Below are 15,310 nucleotides of genomic sequence, written 5' to 3'. Positions count from 1 at the left end.
GAAGCTGATTTAAAGACATCTTCAAGATGACTTCATTTTTAACAAAGTAATATACCAACAGATGGATTCCAAATCACCCGCAAAAATCAATTTGCATGACTTTCATCCCATAATGTGGCTCAGTAGTGTGTATGACCCCCACACATGTCTGGCGATGTACCTGATAGGATAGCAGATGGGGGATCTCTTTCCAGACTTGGATCAGGGCATCAGTGAGCTCCTGGACAGTTTGTGGCACTGCTTGGCAGCATCAGATGCGCTGATGCAGAATGTCCCGAAGATGCTTAATTGGATTCAAGTTGGGTGGATGTGAGGGCCAGTCAATGGCATCAATGCCTTCATAGAGCGTTTAGAAAAACGTGGCAGCATAAGTGGTGAAACTCAGATCATAAGGTTTTATTCTTCAATCTTTAAAAAGAAACAGGCGACATTTCGACCCCTCACGGACTTGATCTAGCTTGATAAAGACCAAGATGGGTCGAAACGTCACCTGTTTGTTTTTAAGCATGGAAGAATAAGATCTTATGATCTGAGTGTCATCGCTTCTGCTGCCACGTTTTTCTAAACGGTCTATAAACTATTGAAGGGATCTAAAAAGTTCAAGCTCCCAGAGTGGCTTTGCATCATACCCATCTCACCCTATTGGGTTTGTTTTTTTTGTGTGTGCTGCTGGATCCTACAATTCTACACTATGGCTTACAATGGCATCACTGCCTTCGTCATCCAGGAACTGCCTACACACTCTGGGCACATTAAGGGTGGGTATTGTCCTGCATCAAGAGGAACCTGCGGCTTTCATCCCAGGACCTAACAGGAGTCAGGGTACCATTGGCTATTACGTGAAGGTTTGTGTGACCCTCCAAGGATATGTCTCTGCAGACCATCACTGACCCTCCACCAAATCGGTCAGCTGGATAATATATCATGTGCTCAGTGTGAACCTGTTCTGGTCTTTGAACCAAATGTGGCATGAGTGACAGATCTACCAATATTGGTGTCATTTGGTAAATGCCAATCGAGCTGCACGGGGCAGGGCTATGAACACTGGTCTCAATACAGGACATCAGGCCCTCATGCCACCCTCATGGGGTCTGTTTCTGACAGTTTGGGCAGAATAATGCAGACCAGAAGCCCACTGGGGGTCACTTTGTAGGGCTCTGGCAGTGTTCGTCCTGTTCCTCCTCACACAAAGAAGCCCTTCAATGGCCCTTCCCAGTTCTCCTTGTGTAACGGCCCATGTTCTGGTATCTGCTCCATGCTCTCGAGACTGTGCAAGAAGACAACAGGAAACCTTGTAGCAACACTTATGAATGTGCCATTGAGGAGCAGGACTACATGGCCAACCTAATTTGGCTGCAGGTACTGTCACATGTTACCAGTAGTACAATGACACTAGCAAAACTAGAGAAGAATCAGAAAGGAAGAATAAGGAGAGAGCAGCAAAACTATCTTTTTTCTAGGAGTTGTCTTGCTGTTGCCCTTTAATTTGCACCAAAGCAGGTGAACATGATTCCCAATCACTTATCTTTCCTTACTGGGCAGATTGACTCCCTAGCTGAAGTGTAAGTGACTCGGGCGAGGGGTGTTATACTAGGAATCTATAGTGTTTCAGGAACTCTCCTGGGCAGTATATTTCACAGTCCCCTCTTCAAGTATGTAAAGTGGCCACCAGATTCTTAGATTACCTTATACACAGTGTTCTTCAGTAGTCAGAGACTCTCGGTATATTAACTATGCATTCTGCATGTAAACTGACATTTCTATTGTGAACCGGAGAGTCGCTTTTACTTTGTATACGCAGGTTTTATCATTTTTGTTATCAGGTTCTAAACAATTGAAAATATCTCCTGATGCACATTTGTCGCATTCTCAACTGTCCCACTAGGTGGCGCTGCTGGCTTATCTTTTAGGTTTACCTTATAATTACATACGGTGTAACTTTTCCAGTAGAACAGTCTACATGACATATAACTTAGCTACAAATATGCAGTTTTGGGACTCTGCCAACACAATAAATGCCTAACATTGTAACATTTTCCCAAGTATTTTCTCATCTTACACAATGACCAAATGGTAATATCACTATGGGAGGTCCACTTATTAGTCACTTAACATCTGAACACTCACTGCAAAAGGAGCCAAAATTTAGGTTAGGCTCAAACTGTCTCTTTTGTAAAAACACTATACTTTTTTCCCCACATAGTTTTTTTTTCATCAGAAAATGCTGCTTTCAGATGTTTGCTCTAGACCAATGAATTATGCTGCACAGTTTTTTATGGAGTTTTCCCCCACTTTTGGTGCATTTTTTGGGGGGGGTCAGTTGGACCTTGCTGATCTGCTATTGATGACTTATCCTGAGGACAGGTCATCAATATTTTTGTACCGAAAGCACCTTTTTAAGGGGATTTTCAAGGCATTGATGGGTTAAGTTGTTCAGAAACCTCAGAACTTGTAAGAAACAGGAGTAAAAAAAATGTGATGCTGCTGTAATGTCCCAACGTTTTATTTACTAGTGATTATTGTCATTAAAGGTAGAAACACTCTTCACTTTAGAATAAGGAATGTGTGAAATATAGATTGCATTTACAGTTAATACTACTGACTAACGTGCTTGCAATTACAGCAATGCAGTACATTTGGTCTTGATTCAGATCAGGAAAAGTGTCCTCTGTGAATATACTACTTGTAGATGTCTTTTGAGAATAACATTTCGAGGGCTCCATTATTACCACATGAGCAGGAGCACATCTCCAGTTACTTTACACACCCGGATAATGACAAAACATTGAAGAAACTAATAACTTAGGGTAACATGACTTTTTCTTTGATCTAAGTACAGGCATTCAGGACATCTTGTGTCTGATTGGTAAAAATCTGTCCAATCCAAGTTTCCATGGTCAGCAGAGATTGGGGGGGATTTATGAAGACTGGTGTTTCATATGCCAGTCTTAAACTGAAGTAAATTGTGCCAAATTTATTAAGAGGACAGAAAAAAACCTACTTTATCTATGATTGGCCATAGAGTTGTACAATGATTTGCGCCATTATCTGGCTTTGTTGATGATAAATCTGTCGTAAACTTGCTGGCCTCACCCCTCCGGCTTAACTTTGCTCATTTTGTTGCATCGCTTTTCAAAAGTTGCAAAAGAGTTACAAAAGTCTTCACTTATTAGGCAAATACGGCATGCTTCATAATTTAAGACTTTGGAGCGCTACAAAGCTGGCAGAATTGGCTTTATAAATCCTCCTTATTGGGTGGGCGCTCTATACCCCCTTATAGACTGAAGATAGTCAGTGAACCCCACCAATAATAATGCTGTTAAAAGTATTAGGTGCCTTATAATATATCATCAATGAGCCCAAATACTATATAACATCTTAGTCTTCCTCCAAAGTGTATGTGAAATATTCCCCGTTGAACACTGGGCACATGAAGTCATGTCTCCCAGCGACTTCCTCTGCAAACCAACTAAGCTATGGTGATAAACGAAGCCCCCTCCCCAACAAGCTCAGGAAAATTTCAATGAACAGCTTTATTTTTCCTGCAATACGCTTTGTTTCTGGAAATTGTGTTCTGTTGGAGCTAAAATCATTAGATGTAGTTAATGGCTTCCATTAGGAGTAATTACTGTTGGCCCGGTTAGAAGAAACATTACACAGTTGGATTTGTGCTGCTAGAATCAATATTTTCGTAAATAAGTATATGTTCATTAACATGATATGCTGTCAGAAAGTCTTCTAAAGCAGAACTTATCAGCAAAATTAACCTTTTTTCCAGCAGAACGAAAAGCTGGAAATTGATTCTGCGTAGTGTAGGAGAGCAGAAATGTATGAATGCGCTAATTCTTCACTTCAGAGGTATTGGCATTGTCTAAGCACAGATAAAGCTATAAGCCACAACTGCAGCGCAGAGTCAAGCAGAAGAGCAGAGCGCAGCATTCAGGACATTCAGGGGGTCTTCACACACAATGTCACATTTTTGTGAGGTTTCCTGGCTATGCTGTATTTTCTGCACACAAAAAGCTGTGGCCGGATGTTAGCCATAATTCAGTAGGGAATTTTATGTCACTTTTTTTTTTACTACATATGTTTTTTTTCAGAATGCAATACACTCTAAATCTGTTTTTTCCCCATGCATTTTTCCACGGATCTCTGTATAGAGAGGAAAAGTATTCAAAAACCGCAGATGTGTGAACAAAAAAAAATAATTTATCCAATATTGATCCAGAGGAAGGCAAAAAAAAACAATCAGGTAGAAGCCGATTTTTCCCCATTAAAGGAAAAAAAATTCTTTCCCGACTCCAATCTTGTCCAACCTGTCCAATAAAGTTCTCAATTTAATTTTAGTGTTTGATCAACTGTGTAAAAAAATTGTTGATTTAATTCATTAAAAAAAAAAAATTGCTATGGGCCCGTAGTAGGCCCTGGTTGGCAGATTACCAATCATACCACACACATCAATGATCTACTAGTGTGCATCACTCCTTATTGGATAGGGCAGCATTCTGGGAAACGTTACTGATCATGTCCTCCGATCCCGACTCATCGTTGTGCCCGTTCATTTTCATATTTCCTGCCGCTTTTGCAGTGCCAATGAATATTCATATCTCTGAGCTGTATAATTGCCATAGCTTTCCTCCTGATGTCATACAAATTTATTTCCCAATTAGCTTTACTCATTTTATTTTACAGAGATTGTGGAAGACAGCGCTACTCTCTGTAATGGTGTATGCTTTTACATCATTTGCCAAATTGTGCTACTATTGCTGTGTAATTCTTATGTATTTAGCTACTCGCTAAGCCTTCCCTATCCTCGTTTTTTAACCAATAAAAGACTAGTCTGACATTTTTGAAAAGGCCAGAGTATTATGCAGCAGCTTTCCAAATCTCAGCAGATTGCAGTGCAAAGGTAGCTGGCTAGCCATAAATCTTATTGTAATGAGGTGTCACTTCAAATGGAGACCTCCCCCTTGATCAATATAAAGGGCAGAGAAATAATTAGCACTGTGTGGCTTTAGGAAGCAGATCTATAATGCCATATGATGAGGGGAATGTCTGTTGATTACACAATGCCAATGTGACAGCAGGGGCCATGATCCTTGGCTCTCAGAATCTTACTGTCTCCCTGGGCTCTCCCTGATAATTAAATGCATGTGAGTTGGAAAGGACCTACAAGAATTAAGAGGTGCAGGTCTGTGTTATATATTCCCTTTACAGATGCTTCACTAGATCTATGTATTGCGTATGATTTCTATTCTATGAACGTATTATAAGAAATCTGCCTCTCCACTGCCACCTATTGGTGACTGCTTTGTACGTCAATATTTGACCCCTGAAAGGGCCATGGTAATCTGTCAAAAGCCGAAAGGAAATCACAACATATTCTATTGCAGCCTATTATTATGGAGGCATTTCCCTGTAAGCATTGCCTCTGTAGGAGAATATCTCTAAAGTACGGCACTTGATGGAGCATTAAATGGTGGTATGTAAAGTCCCAGAGGCCCTGCTGTGTGCATGAGGCCCAAGAGGGAGAGCCCTGCTACCTGGCTACTAGAGGAAGTGAGCAGCTTTTCATTGCTGACAATTCCATAGACAGCTTTCATTTTTGGGGAAAAATCATTAAAGGGGTTGTACCACAATTGCAGGTTATCCCTATCTACAGAATAGGGCATAACTTGCTGATTGATGGGATCTCATCACTGAGACCCCTGAAAATCTTGAGAACTGGACTCTTCTGTCCCACTTTCCTGTCGATGCTTCTTCCTCCGCAGTGATATCACTGTGAAAGCAGTGTTTGCTGACCACGTGTGGCCAGAGCTCCAGTCATTTCAATGGGGCTCACAGAAACAACCAAGCGGCAACATTTGGGTATCTCTGTAGTACCGTTGGAAGTGAATGGGGCATTAGTGCAATTGCATGACTAGCACTCAATTCAGTCTCATCCTCATTGTGGGGTGGTGCAGTTACCCTGCAGTGAGGACGTTGGGGGATGCCGGGCCCCCCGTTCTCAAGATCAGCCGGTGTCCTGGCAGTGAGAACTCATCAATCATCAAGTTGGCCCATATCTTGTGGATAGTTGAGAACTTGCAATTATGGTACAACCCCTTTAACATAGTTTTGGTATTCTTGGACTCAGGATTAATTTTTGCAGTGTGACGGTATGAAAAAACAGAATTCAGCTAAACAGTAAGGACTTTTAATAGCCAAATGGGATAATGTACCAGTTCTGAATAAAAAATAATAAGCAAAAAGACAGAAAAATTTTCAATCAGCCATTTGTACAGGATATAGACCAGAATAGAACCAAGAGGCAGATGTGAGAGTCTTCTAGACCGGTGTTTTCAACTCCTGTCCTCAAATCCCCCAACAGATCATAATTTGAGGATATCCTATAGAGAGAACACCTGTGGCAATGTCTGAGGCACCGACAATAATTGCATCATCTGTGCAATACTGAGGAAATCCTAAAAACATGACCTGTTGGGGAACTGGAGTTAAGAAACACTGTTCAATGTAACTCCTGGAACAAGAAGGGCTTTAGAGCAGAACTTTCTATCTGGAGGGCACATTCTGCCTCCGTTGTGGCCTCAGTCTTGTGCAGCTGGACCCCTGAAATCATTCATGAGTCACTGTGGAAATAAATTGCAATCTTAGTGCATAAGGTCCTGATCAATATTTCCTTTATTAATAACTGGGGGTAGACTTGGTTCATTCTTGTGGTGAGATTGATGAGATTTCTGTATTTATAATCATGGAATAATCTGAATGATTTATGAGTCTGTAGAACAGCAGTTGTGTGTTGAATGTTGAGTAATGGGTGGTGCATGGATGATATAAATAACTTACTTAATGTGACATTAAGCAGGAGAGTCATTTAAATCACTTGCTTGCTTTGGCATTACATGCTGTAATTTTGCATCATTAGTTACTTAGCTCTAAATTTCATCCTCATTATGTTTTATCGACTCATCTCTTGGTCACAATTCTATAAACTATTTTAATGTAACCTGAAATGATCCACATGGAAGTCCTGGCTCATAGTTCTCTGTGCTATGATTATTGGTTATTTGGTCCGCTTGTGTCCTCTCTTTTCTCAGAAATACAGAGAACTACAGTCCAAAACAAATATGGTGAAGGGATAATTTCAGCCCATGAAAATCAACTATGACAGCTTAAATACAAAGACTCATGCAGTTTAATCTACAGTGACAAGATAACGGACTAATATAGTCACAACTTCCATAAAGGCATATTCTATTACACATTAACCTTAACAAAGTATGGCCAAGTAATAATATATTATTAGGAAAAGGTCTATCTGAAAGAACATTACTCTTGCATTTATAACTAGCCATGTCCAACTTGGAAGACTCGTTTCATTTCCTTTTGTTTGAACAGCAGCCAAAATGCAGCAAAACATCCTAATACAGACGTTGCTCAGCTACAACTGCCTAAACGACGTATAAATGAATACTCGTTGGGGCAGGGTCTGTGAAGGTACCCCAGTGACTTTGATTGTTGGGGGTCCCATTGTTGGGATGACCCACGATCAGCTTTTATTATTAAACTGTCCATTAAACTTGCGTTCCCTCAGAGCAAGAATTGCCGCAGCTCCCGCCATGCCTAATAGAGAGGATCCTATGTCCTTTAACAGTGGCCAACAATCACGACAATTCCCTTGTTTTTGAGTCTCTGATAATAATTAGTACTCTAAATGAAGATCATTGATAAATTATTAAATGATTTATTGCTCATGGTGATTGAATATGCAACTGGAAAATGTATCATTCTTTGTAAATGCCAGCTGTGGGGACATTTGAATTTACACTGGGCATTACTGCTCAGAAGACTAGGTTGGGCAGCAATGATCACACAATTTTTCATGGGCAATTTGAAAAACTATTAAAAGTTTGGGTGTATTAAGTTAGATATTTAACCCCCTCCCCACTTTCTCCCCCCAGCAGTTTAGGACAAGCTCTGTTCGGTCTTCAGGAAAAAGTCATCACAGCTTTGGACAAGTACAGCTCATTCTATTTTAAACAGCTGTAGCTCTGCTTCTTTCAGGGATACCAACATGCTTTTGGTGTCACTTTAAGGGCTTATTTACACGAGCGTATATCGGCCGGCGTTTTCACGGCCGTCCGATATACGCTTCCATCTGAGCAGTCCCTCCCCCTTCCCTCCCCCTCACCAGCTCTCTGCTTCTCTCCTCCCCTGCGAGTGGTTTGCAATGGGAGTGGTCGGGACAGGGGTGGAGTTAAGATCCCACCCCCTCCCCATCCCTTGTCCGTAGACAGCAATGGGAGTGGGCAGGACTGAGCAGTGCTTAGCTCCACGCCACCCCCTTCCTTTGCAAATGCTGGACTGGAGAAGAGAGGCATAGAGCCGGTAAAGGGGAGGGAACTGCTTAGATGGAAGCGTATATCGGTCAGCCGTGAAAACGCTGGCTGATATACGCTCGTGTACATAAGCCCTTAACTAAGATTCTTAGTTTAAAAAAAGGATCAAAAGCATGTCCATAGCCCCCTTACAGAAGTGGAGTTACAGCCATTTGAAGTGGAGTAAAAAATACTGATTTTACAGCTATCAGTGGTGCAAAGGAGAGAGGGGGAACAAGCCTGCAGCACAGAAGATCTGTATATATCCCTATCACATGGAAGAGGGGAAATACATTTATGTGCATGTTATCACCCCTACATTAATCAGAGAGCACATTTTCTCTCTGATTGTGACATATGAGGTTTTTCCCAGGAAAGAAGTGAAATGATGAGGACTTGCTCACCTAATCACTCTACCACCCCATTTAGCCCACACATGCTGCAGTCATTGCTGACCGCAGCATCTAAACATTTTTACAGAACAAAAGTGAAAACCTTTTTTTCTCTTACACAAAACTTTAAATATTGAAAAAATATAAGGAACAAAAATAACTGCACATAATTGGTGTCACCACATCGATAACAATGCATATAAAAAATATAACATTATCCAGCACAGTAAGCTCTGTAGAAGAAAAATAACGTTTTCTGATCATCTCGCGTCCCCAAAACAGGAATACAAAATCATTAAGAAGTTGTCTCAAAATGGTACCAATAAAAACTACACATTTTCCCACAAAACATAGGATACAGCTTTGTCCAATGAACAAAAAAATGCACTGGTCGTGGAATGTGGTGCCACACGAAAAGTCTTTTTGTTAAGAAAAAAAAAGGGTTGATATTGTGCAAAAAAATGGTAAAACATCATAAAATCTCTCTAAATTTGATGCTGTCATAATCATAATAACCATAATATAGAATAAAGGTAACATAATACCTATACCACAAAAACACATCCCAAAAGACAGTGGAGAAATAGCTTTTTTCCATTAAAAGTCATTCAATGCATTAAATGTACCCAAAATTGTTTTCTATAAAAAATAGAACTCGCCCTGCAAAACACCAGATATCATATAGCTACACCGACGAAAAAATAAAAAGTTATGACCGCTGCAACACAAAAGGGGATATTACTTACTGGCTCATAAGGCGAAAATTAGTTATGTCACTAAGGGGTTAAATGTGCTTTTAAGGCGACAGAGTTCTGTATTAAATATATTTTCATGAGACATAAATGCAAAATCTACAATAAAAAGTATATTTTCAGGAAGGCTTTTCCAATTTCATAATGACTATTGGCAGGTTAACTTGCTGAACGGTCAGGGTCTCACCACTGAGACACACCAACCTATCCCAACCTTGTCATTGTGCCCTTTGCCCTCTATCCTGTACAGTGAGGAGGTGAATAAATGGAGCGCTGGTTTTGCACGCCCATTGCCGCTCCATTCACTTTCAATGGGACTGCGGAGATAGATGAGTGGCTAGTGCTTCTGCCAGTCCCATTGATGAAAATGGAGTTCCAACTGCGCATGTTTAGCGTTCTATTCAATGTGATGTCACAGTGTGAGCAGGGGGACCCTTGTTCTCAGGATCAGTGGGGGTCTCAGCAATGAGTCTCCCACCGATTGGCAAGCTATCCACTATCCTGTGGATAGGAGACAACATGCAATCGGTTTCAATACCGATTGCTCAGCCATTCTCATTCACTTGCACAGCCAATGTAACAACTGAACGATTTCTCATTTGGATGAACCAACGATGTATCTGCTCGTTAGAACAACAAATCGACAGGTCTAGACGGATCCTTACCTATAGACTGTAGTCGGTGGAGAGCTGAAGGTGTCATAGATTAACCGTACATGCCCTTGGTACAGCTCCACAGCTAAGGGATCATTGTCACCCTTGTAAAGCAAAATGCCATTGTCTTTGTCTGTAGCAACCTGCAAAGAGACAATCAATGATATGAATGAATAACGTATCCTTATATAGGTTTTCATACAGAATGAACTCGTCTATGGTGTATCCCGTATCTCAAGCATGCTAGAAATCCCCACTACTAAGTAGTGTAAGGTTACACCATTTTGACATAATACAGTTAGCGGTATAGAGAGCAGTGTTGGCAAGCACGACGCGTAGACATGTCTACCATGCTGCTGGAACTTGCCTGTTTATTCACATCCGGAATCTAAAACTAAAAATTAGAGAACTGTGGAAGGAGCACACAATGAAATTGTTAACGTCCTGGAGACACACTATAGGGTGATGATGGATGAAGTGGGAAATATGGCAAATGCAAAACGGAGTGTAAACAGAGAACGTATTCCAAAGTACATCCACATGTCTAACACCAGTTCACCAAACATGTCCAAGCCAGAAGTGCACAGACAGCACATGTTCTCATTGTGGGTACAGGCTTTGGGATGTCTGTCTTGTAACCTCCACTGCCTGTTTCATATTGCACGGCCATCAGCCAAGCTCAATGTGACAAGTCCAAAAGGACAAATGAGCTGTTTGTGATTATGTGTTTTGGCTCCCGAACTGTGGTTCAGCTTCTCGGTGTATTGCTCCTCACAGCTTTAAGTACATAAGAATTAATCGGACTTTTCATTTTATGTTCATTGGTGAGGTGTTACAGGTAAATTTAGATTGGTTACCCCGTTTCCGTGTAGGTAGGACTTTCTGCATTATCGCTTTCTGCAGCGGGTAGTAAGTTTCACTGACAAATATGCACACTCATGTCACATTTTTATACCTGCTCCTGATTACAAAACATTCAGTTGTACCAAATGGCGGATTATAATAGGGGCAGCTGCCCTGGTGCCTGAGGCTTTAAGTGGGCCCTCAGCCACCCAAATTACCCCTATTGGTAATCCACCAGTCCTAGGGCCTGTAGAGGGGAGGTTATTTTTGGTGAAATGTAAAAAAATAAGTTCTGCTCACCTGCTGTGCTGCTCCTCCCGCTCCTGGCCTCTGCAGTCCGTGCTGCCCGCACTGCTCACTCGCTGAGCTCATGGCAAAGCTATTATATGACATGCACACATGATCACTCTACTCAGAAGAGAGCGGGCGAGCAGTGCAGGCAACATGGACTGCAAAGGCCAGGAGCGGGAGGAGCAGCACAGCAGGGGAGTATAACTTTTTTGTTTACTATACACAAAGTGTACTAATACTGAGTGTGTGGGGGAGTTGCAGTTGGTGCCTATAAGTGGCACCGCTACTGAGTTGGGGGGCTGGCACCTATATGGGGCATTATCTCTGAGTAGTGACCTGTAAGGAGTATTACTACTGAGTGGGGGCCTATATTGAGCATTATTACTGAGTGAGAGCCTATATGGCAAAGTATTATTGAGTGTGAGTCTATATGACTTCCTATTACTTATTAGTGTGAGTCTTATTACGAAGCAGGGTCCTACATAGGGTATTATTACTCAGTGGGAAACTATATGGAGCATTATTACTGAGTGGGGGCCTATATGGGCTGTTAGTGGGGGCTTATATGTGGCATTATCACAGGGTTGGGGCCTGTGAGGAGCATTACTGAGTGGGGGCCTATATGGAGCATTATTATTGAGTTGAGGGCTGTGAGGGGCATTATTACTGAGTGGAGTCCTATATGGTGCATTATTTACTGGCTGGAGTCTGTAAGGGGGATTATTACTGAATGGAACCCTATATAGAGCATTATTTTTGCGTGGGGGCATATTTAGGGCATTATTACGGAATGAGGGCATAAGGGAAGCATTATTATTGAGTGGGGACACTTTTACTGCGTGGGGGACATGAAAAGTGGCACTTACTATGCAGAACCTACAGGAAGCACAAAAAGTGGGATAATACCGTGTTTTCCTGAAACTGGCAGGCTGCTGTGTAATACTTCTGTGTAATTGTCTGGCGTTCGATCCAATCATAGTGCTCACTTGCTGAAGCCGGGGGAATTCAAAGCCCCATTTACCAGAGAGAGCCTCCTCTGAGTGAATTACTAAGTAGCCTGCCGCAGTGCCTGGGAGACCAACGCGGGGGACACAGACGCCAACTGCGAGGTGAGTATACGCCCCCTCACCCCCGAAAATAAGACACTGTGACTCTTTTGGTACAAATTTTTATATAAGACAGTGTCTGATTTTTGGGGAAACGCGGTATTACTGTGTGGGTCACATCAGATAGCATTACTACTATCTGGGGCACAATGGATGAGGGGATTATGTGAAAGTTTGTAAAATGAAGCTAGATCCCTGGAAAATTGGGGAGTTAAAAATGTCTGTGTGTCAAATTCTGCAGAGACAAGTTATGACCGGAAGAAGTCATCATGATGGTCTAGGCTGGATGAAGAAAAGGGAAAGTGAATGACTCCAGTGAGGGAAGATGTCCCCTGTGATCACTGGACATAAAGATCCTGTAATCATTTATAGCCTGTGTGGATCTATTATATACTGCTATATGGGGGTGGGTGGTAAAACTGGTCTTTGTACTGTGTGTTTTTTAAGTAACACTATAATGGCATTATGTGTTCATGGTCTGTGGGTATTATTTGGCCTTCACATAGTGTTATTATTGATAGTGTTGATCTTTGTAGTGGTCTTTATTCAGTGACAGTATGTTGTTATTAATGACTATATGGTGGTAATATGTGATCCTGGTGTTGCGGGATTATTTGGCCTTCATATATTGGTAATTTTGGTCTTGGTCACTAAAGATTTGTTGAGTGACAGTATGGAGGTAATTGGGCCATAATGATTACAGTGTATGGGAAATAGTTAAAAATCTGGCGACGGGTGCAGTTCTCCAGAAAGAAGTAGCAATAAGTAGCAATTGTATAAAGATTTAAGAACCAGCAAAAAAAAAAAAACGCTTTTCGAGGCCCAACCTCTTCTTCAGTTAAGCTGGGATGAGACACAACTGGCTACTCCTTGGATATTTGGTTGTGCCTATTACCAGAAAGGGTGGAACACTGCTGGAGAGTTAGGAGAGGACTCAGAAGCGTGGGATCTCAGGATTTCCTGCTGTGAGAGAAGCCTAAATTGCGCCAACAACTGCGCCAAACTGGCGCAAATTACATGCACATTTTGGCACAATTTTTGGCATAAACTAAGCCAACTAACACTAAGGGCGGATTTGATTTGTGGAACCGCAAATCAAGCCCCCCATAGGGATGCATTAGCATCCGCAAATGAATTAAAAGCATACGGCTCACACGTGTGGGAAAAAAAATCGCAGCATGCTCCATTCTTTTGTGTATCCCGCAGGGGCGGCTTCCATTGAAGTCAATGGAAGCTGTCCGATCCGCTGCAAGGCCGCAGCTGTCACTGTGGACGTGCCAGGAATTCGCAGGAAAGTAGGAGATTTGAAGAAAAAAAAATTGCACTGCGCATCGTCCAGCACGTTGCCCGGCCCGCTGGATGCATCCACCGTGCTGAAGCAAGAAGATCCAGCTGACACAGAAGAGACCCGCGCTGGATCTGGACAGGTAGGAAAATGTCTTTTTCTGTCCATGTCTGCGGGTACGGCCGGATGCCGCTGCGGGATTCAGCAGATGGAATCCGTGCGTGCAAGTGGACATGAGGCCTTAGTCTAAACTTGGACTTGACAGTCTTAAAATTCAACAGCAAAACCACTATGATAAATATGGTGCATTTTAAGACTAACTTTTAGACAGTATTATTAACCACTTAGTGACCGTGGATACGCCGTTTGACATCCTGTATCGGCGGTATATGTATGAAGAGATACTCTTCATACAACACGGGCTCTGGCTGTTTCTTACAGCCGATCCCCAGCAGCAACAGCTCCAATCAGCTGCGCAGCTGATTGGAGCTGTTAACCCTTTAAATGCATAATTTACCCCGCACGGCGAACATCATCATAAAATAGAAATAAAGAACACCTGTCTCCAAGAAAAAATGCAATAAGAAGTGATCAAAATATCGTATGTATTCTGAAACTATACCAACTCAAACTACAAGATGTCCTGCAAAAAATGACCCCTTGCACAACTATGTCGACGGAAAAATAAAAAAGCACGCAAAAGATGGCGGCAGAAAATAATTTAAAAAAATTAAATATCTTTGAAAAAAAATTACAAGTAGTACAGCAAAGAAAAAAATCTATACAAGTTTGGTATTGTAGTAATCGTACTGACCCACAGAATAAAGTTATGTCATTTTTGTTGCAGTTTGTGCGCTGTAGAAATAAGACGCATTGAAAGATGGCGAAATTTCATTTTTTTCCATTTCTCTCCACTCAGTACATTATATGGTGCATTAAATAGTACCATTAAAAATATAATTCGTCCCGCAAAAAATAAAAAAACTCATACAGTGATATCAATGTATAATTAAAGGAGTTACGATTTTTTTAAAGGGCGGAGGAAAAAACGAAAATGGAAAAACGAAAAAAAAAAAAGCTTGGTCACTAAGGGGTTAAATAAGCCCCAATGTGCTTATTTTCTTCTACAGGTGGAATGGTTCATAGGAGGGCCAAACATGCACAGGAGGGATTATCATGGTGACAGATTCTCTATAAGGTGAACTTGTCATGTCTTATGAGCACCAAAAACTAATTTATTGACTCATAGGACAGACTCAAGAAGCTGCCATAGAGAACAGTGTGTGTGCATGCACGCCGAAGGCGGAGATGAGTGGCTTCCTGGACTGACAGTGAAGGAACGGGGAACCAGGTAAGTATGGCACCTGTCCTCTGAGCCCTTTCAGTTTACAATGCTCATAGGATATGTCAGGTTCCCTCTAATGTAAACTACAACTCATTAATTTCAATCCACAAGTCATACGAGGCAAATAAATAGGCTTTTTACTCATTCACATAGTTTACAAATGAACGGAATCTTGATTTCCAGACGCAACGCCATTCATGTCATACAGTCTGTGCCTGGCAGAGCAGCTCAATCCCCATGACATAGGCTGCACATAGGTCATGAG

The 15,310-nt window shown here is 41.7% G+C and overlaps 1 protein-coding gene across 1 annotated transcript in view; it reads right to left on the bottom strand.

The window, feature by feature from the left end:
- SLIT3 (slit guidance ligand 3) overlaps positions 1-15,310 on the bottom strand; it is a 523,433-nt gene that overhangs the window by 16,190 nt on the left and 491,933 nt on the right. Inside the window, exon 32 of the mRNA XM_066591106.1 lies at positions 10,188-10,318. Coding sequence (XP_066447203.1) covers positions 10,188-10,318 — 131 coding nt within the window. The remainder of the gene's footprint in view (positions 1-10,187; positions 10,319-15,310) is intronic.

Source organism: Eleutherodactylus coqui, chromosome 2, assembly GCF_035609145.1.
Source record: "Eleutherodactylus coqui strain aEleCoq1 chromosome 2, aEleCoq1.hap1, whole genome shotgun sequence".
NCBI classification, from domain to species: Eukaryota; Metazoa; Chordata; class Amphibia; order Anura; family Eleutherodactylidae; genus Eleutherodactylus; species Eleutherodactylus coqui.
Note: the sequence above shows the minus strand (reverse complement) of the source record. Positions and strands in the feature narration are given on the sequence as shown.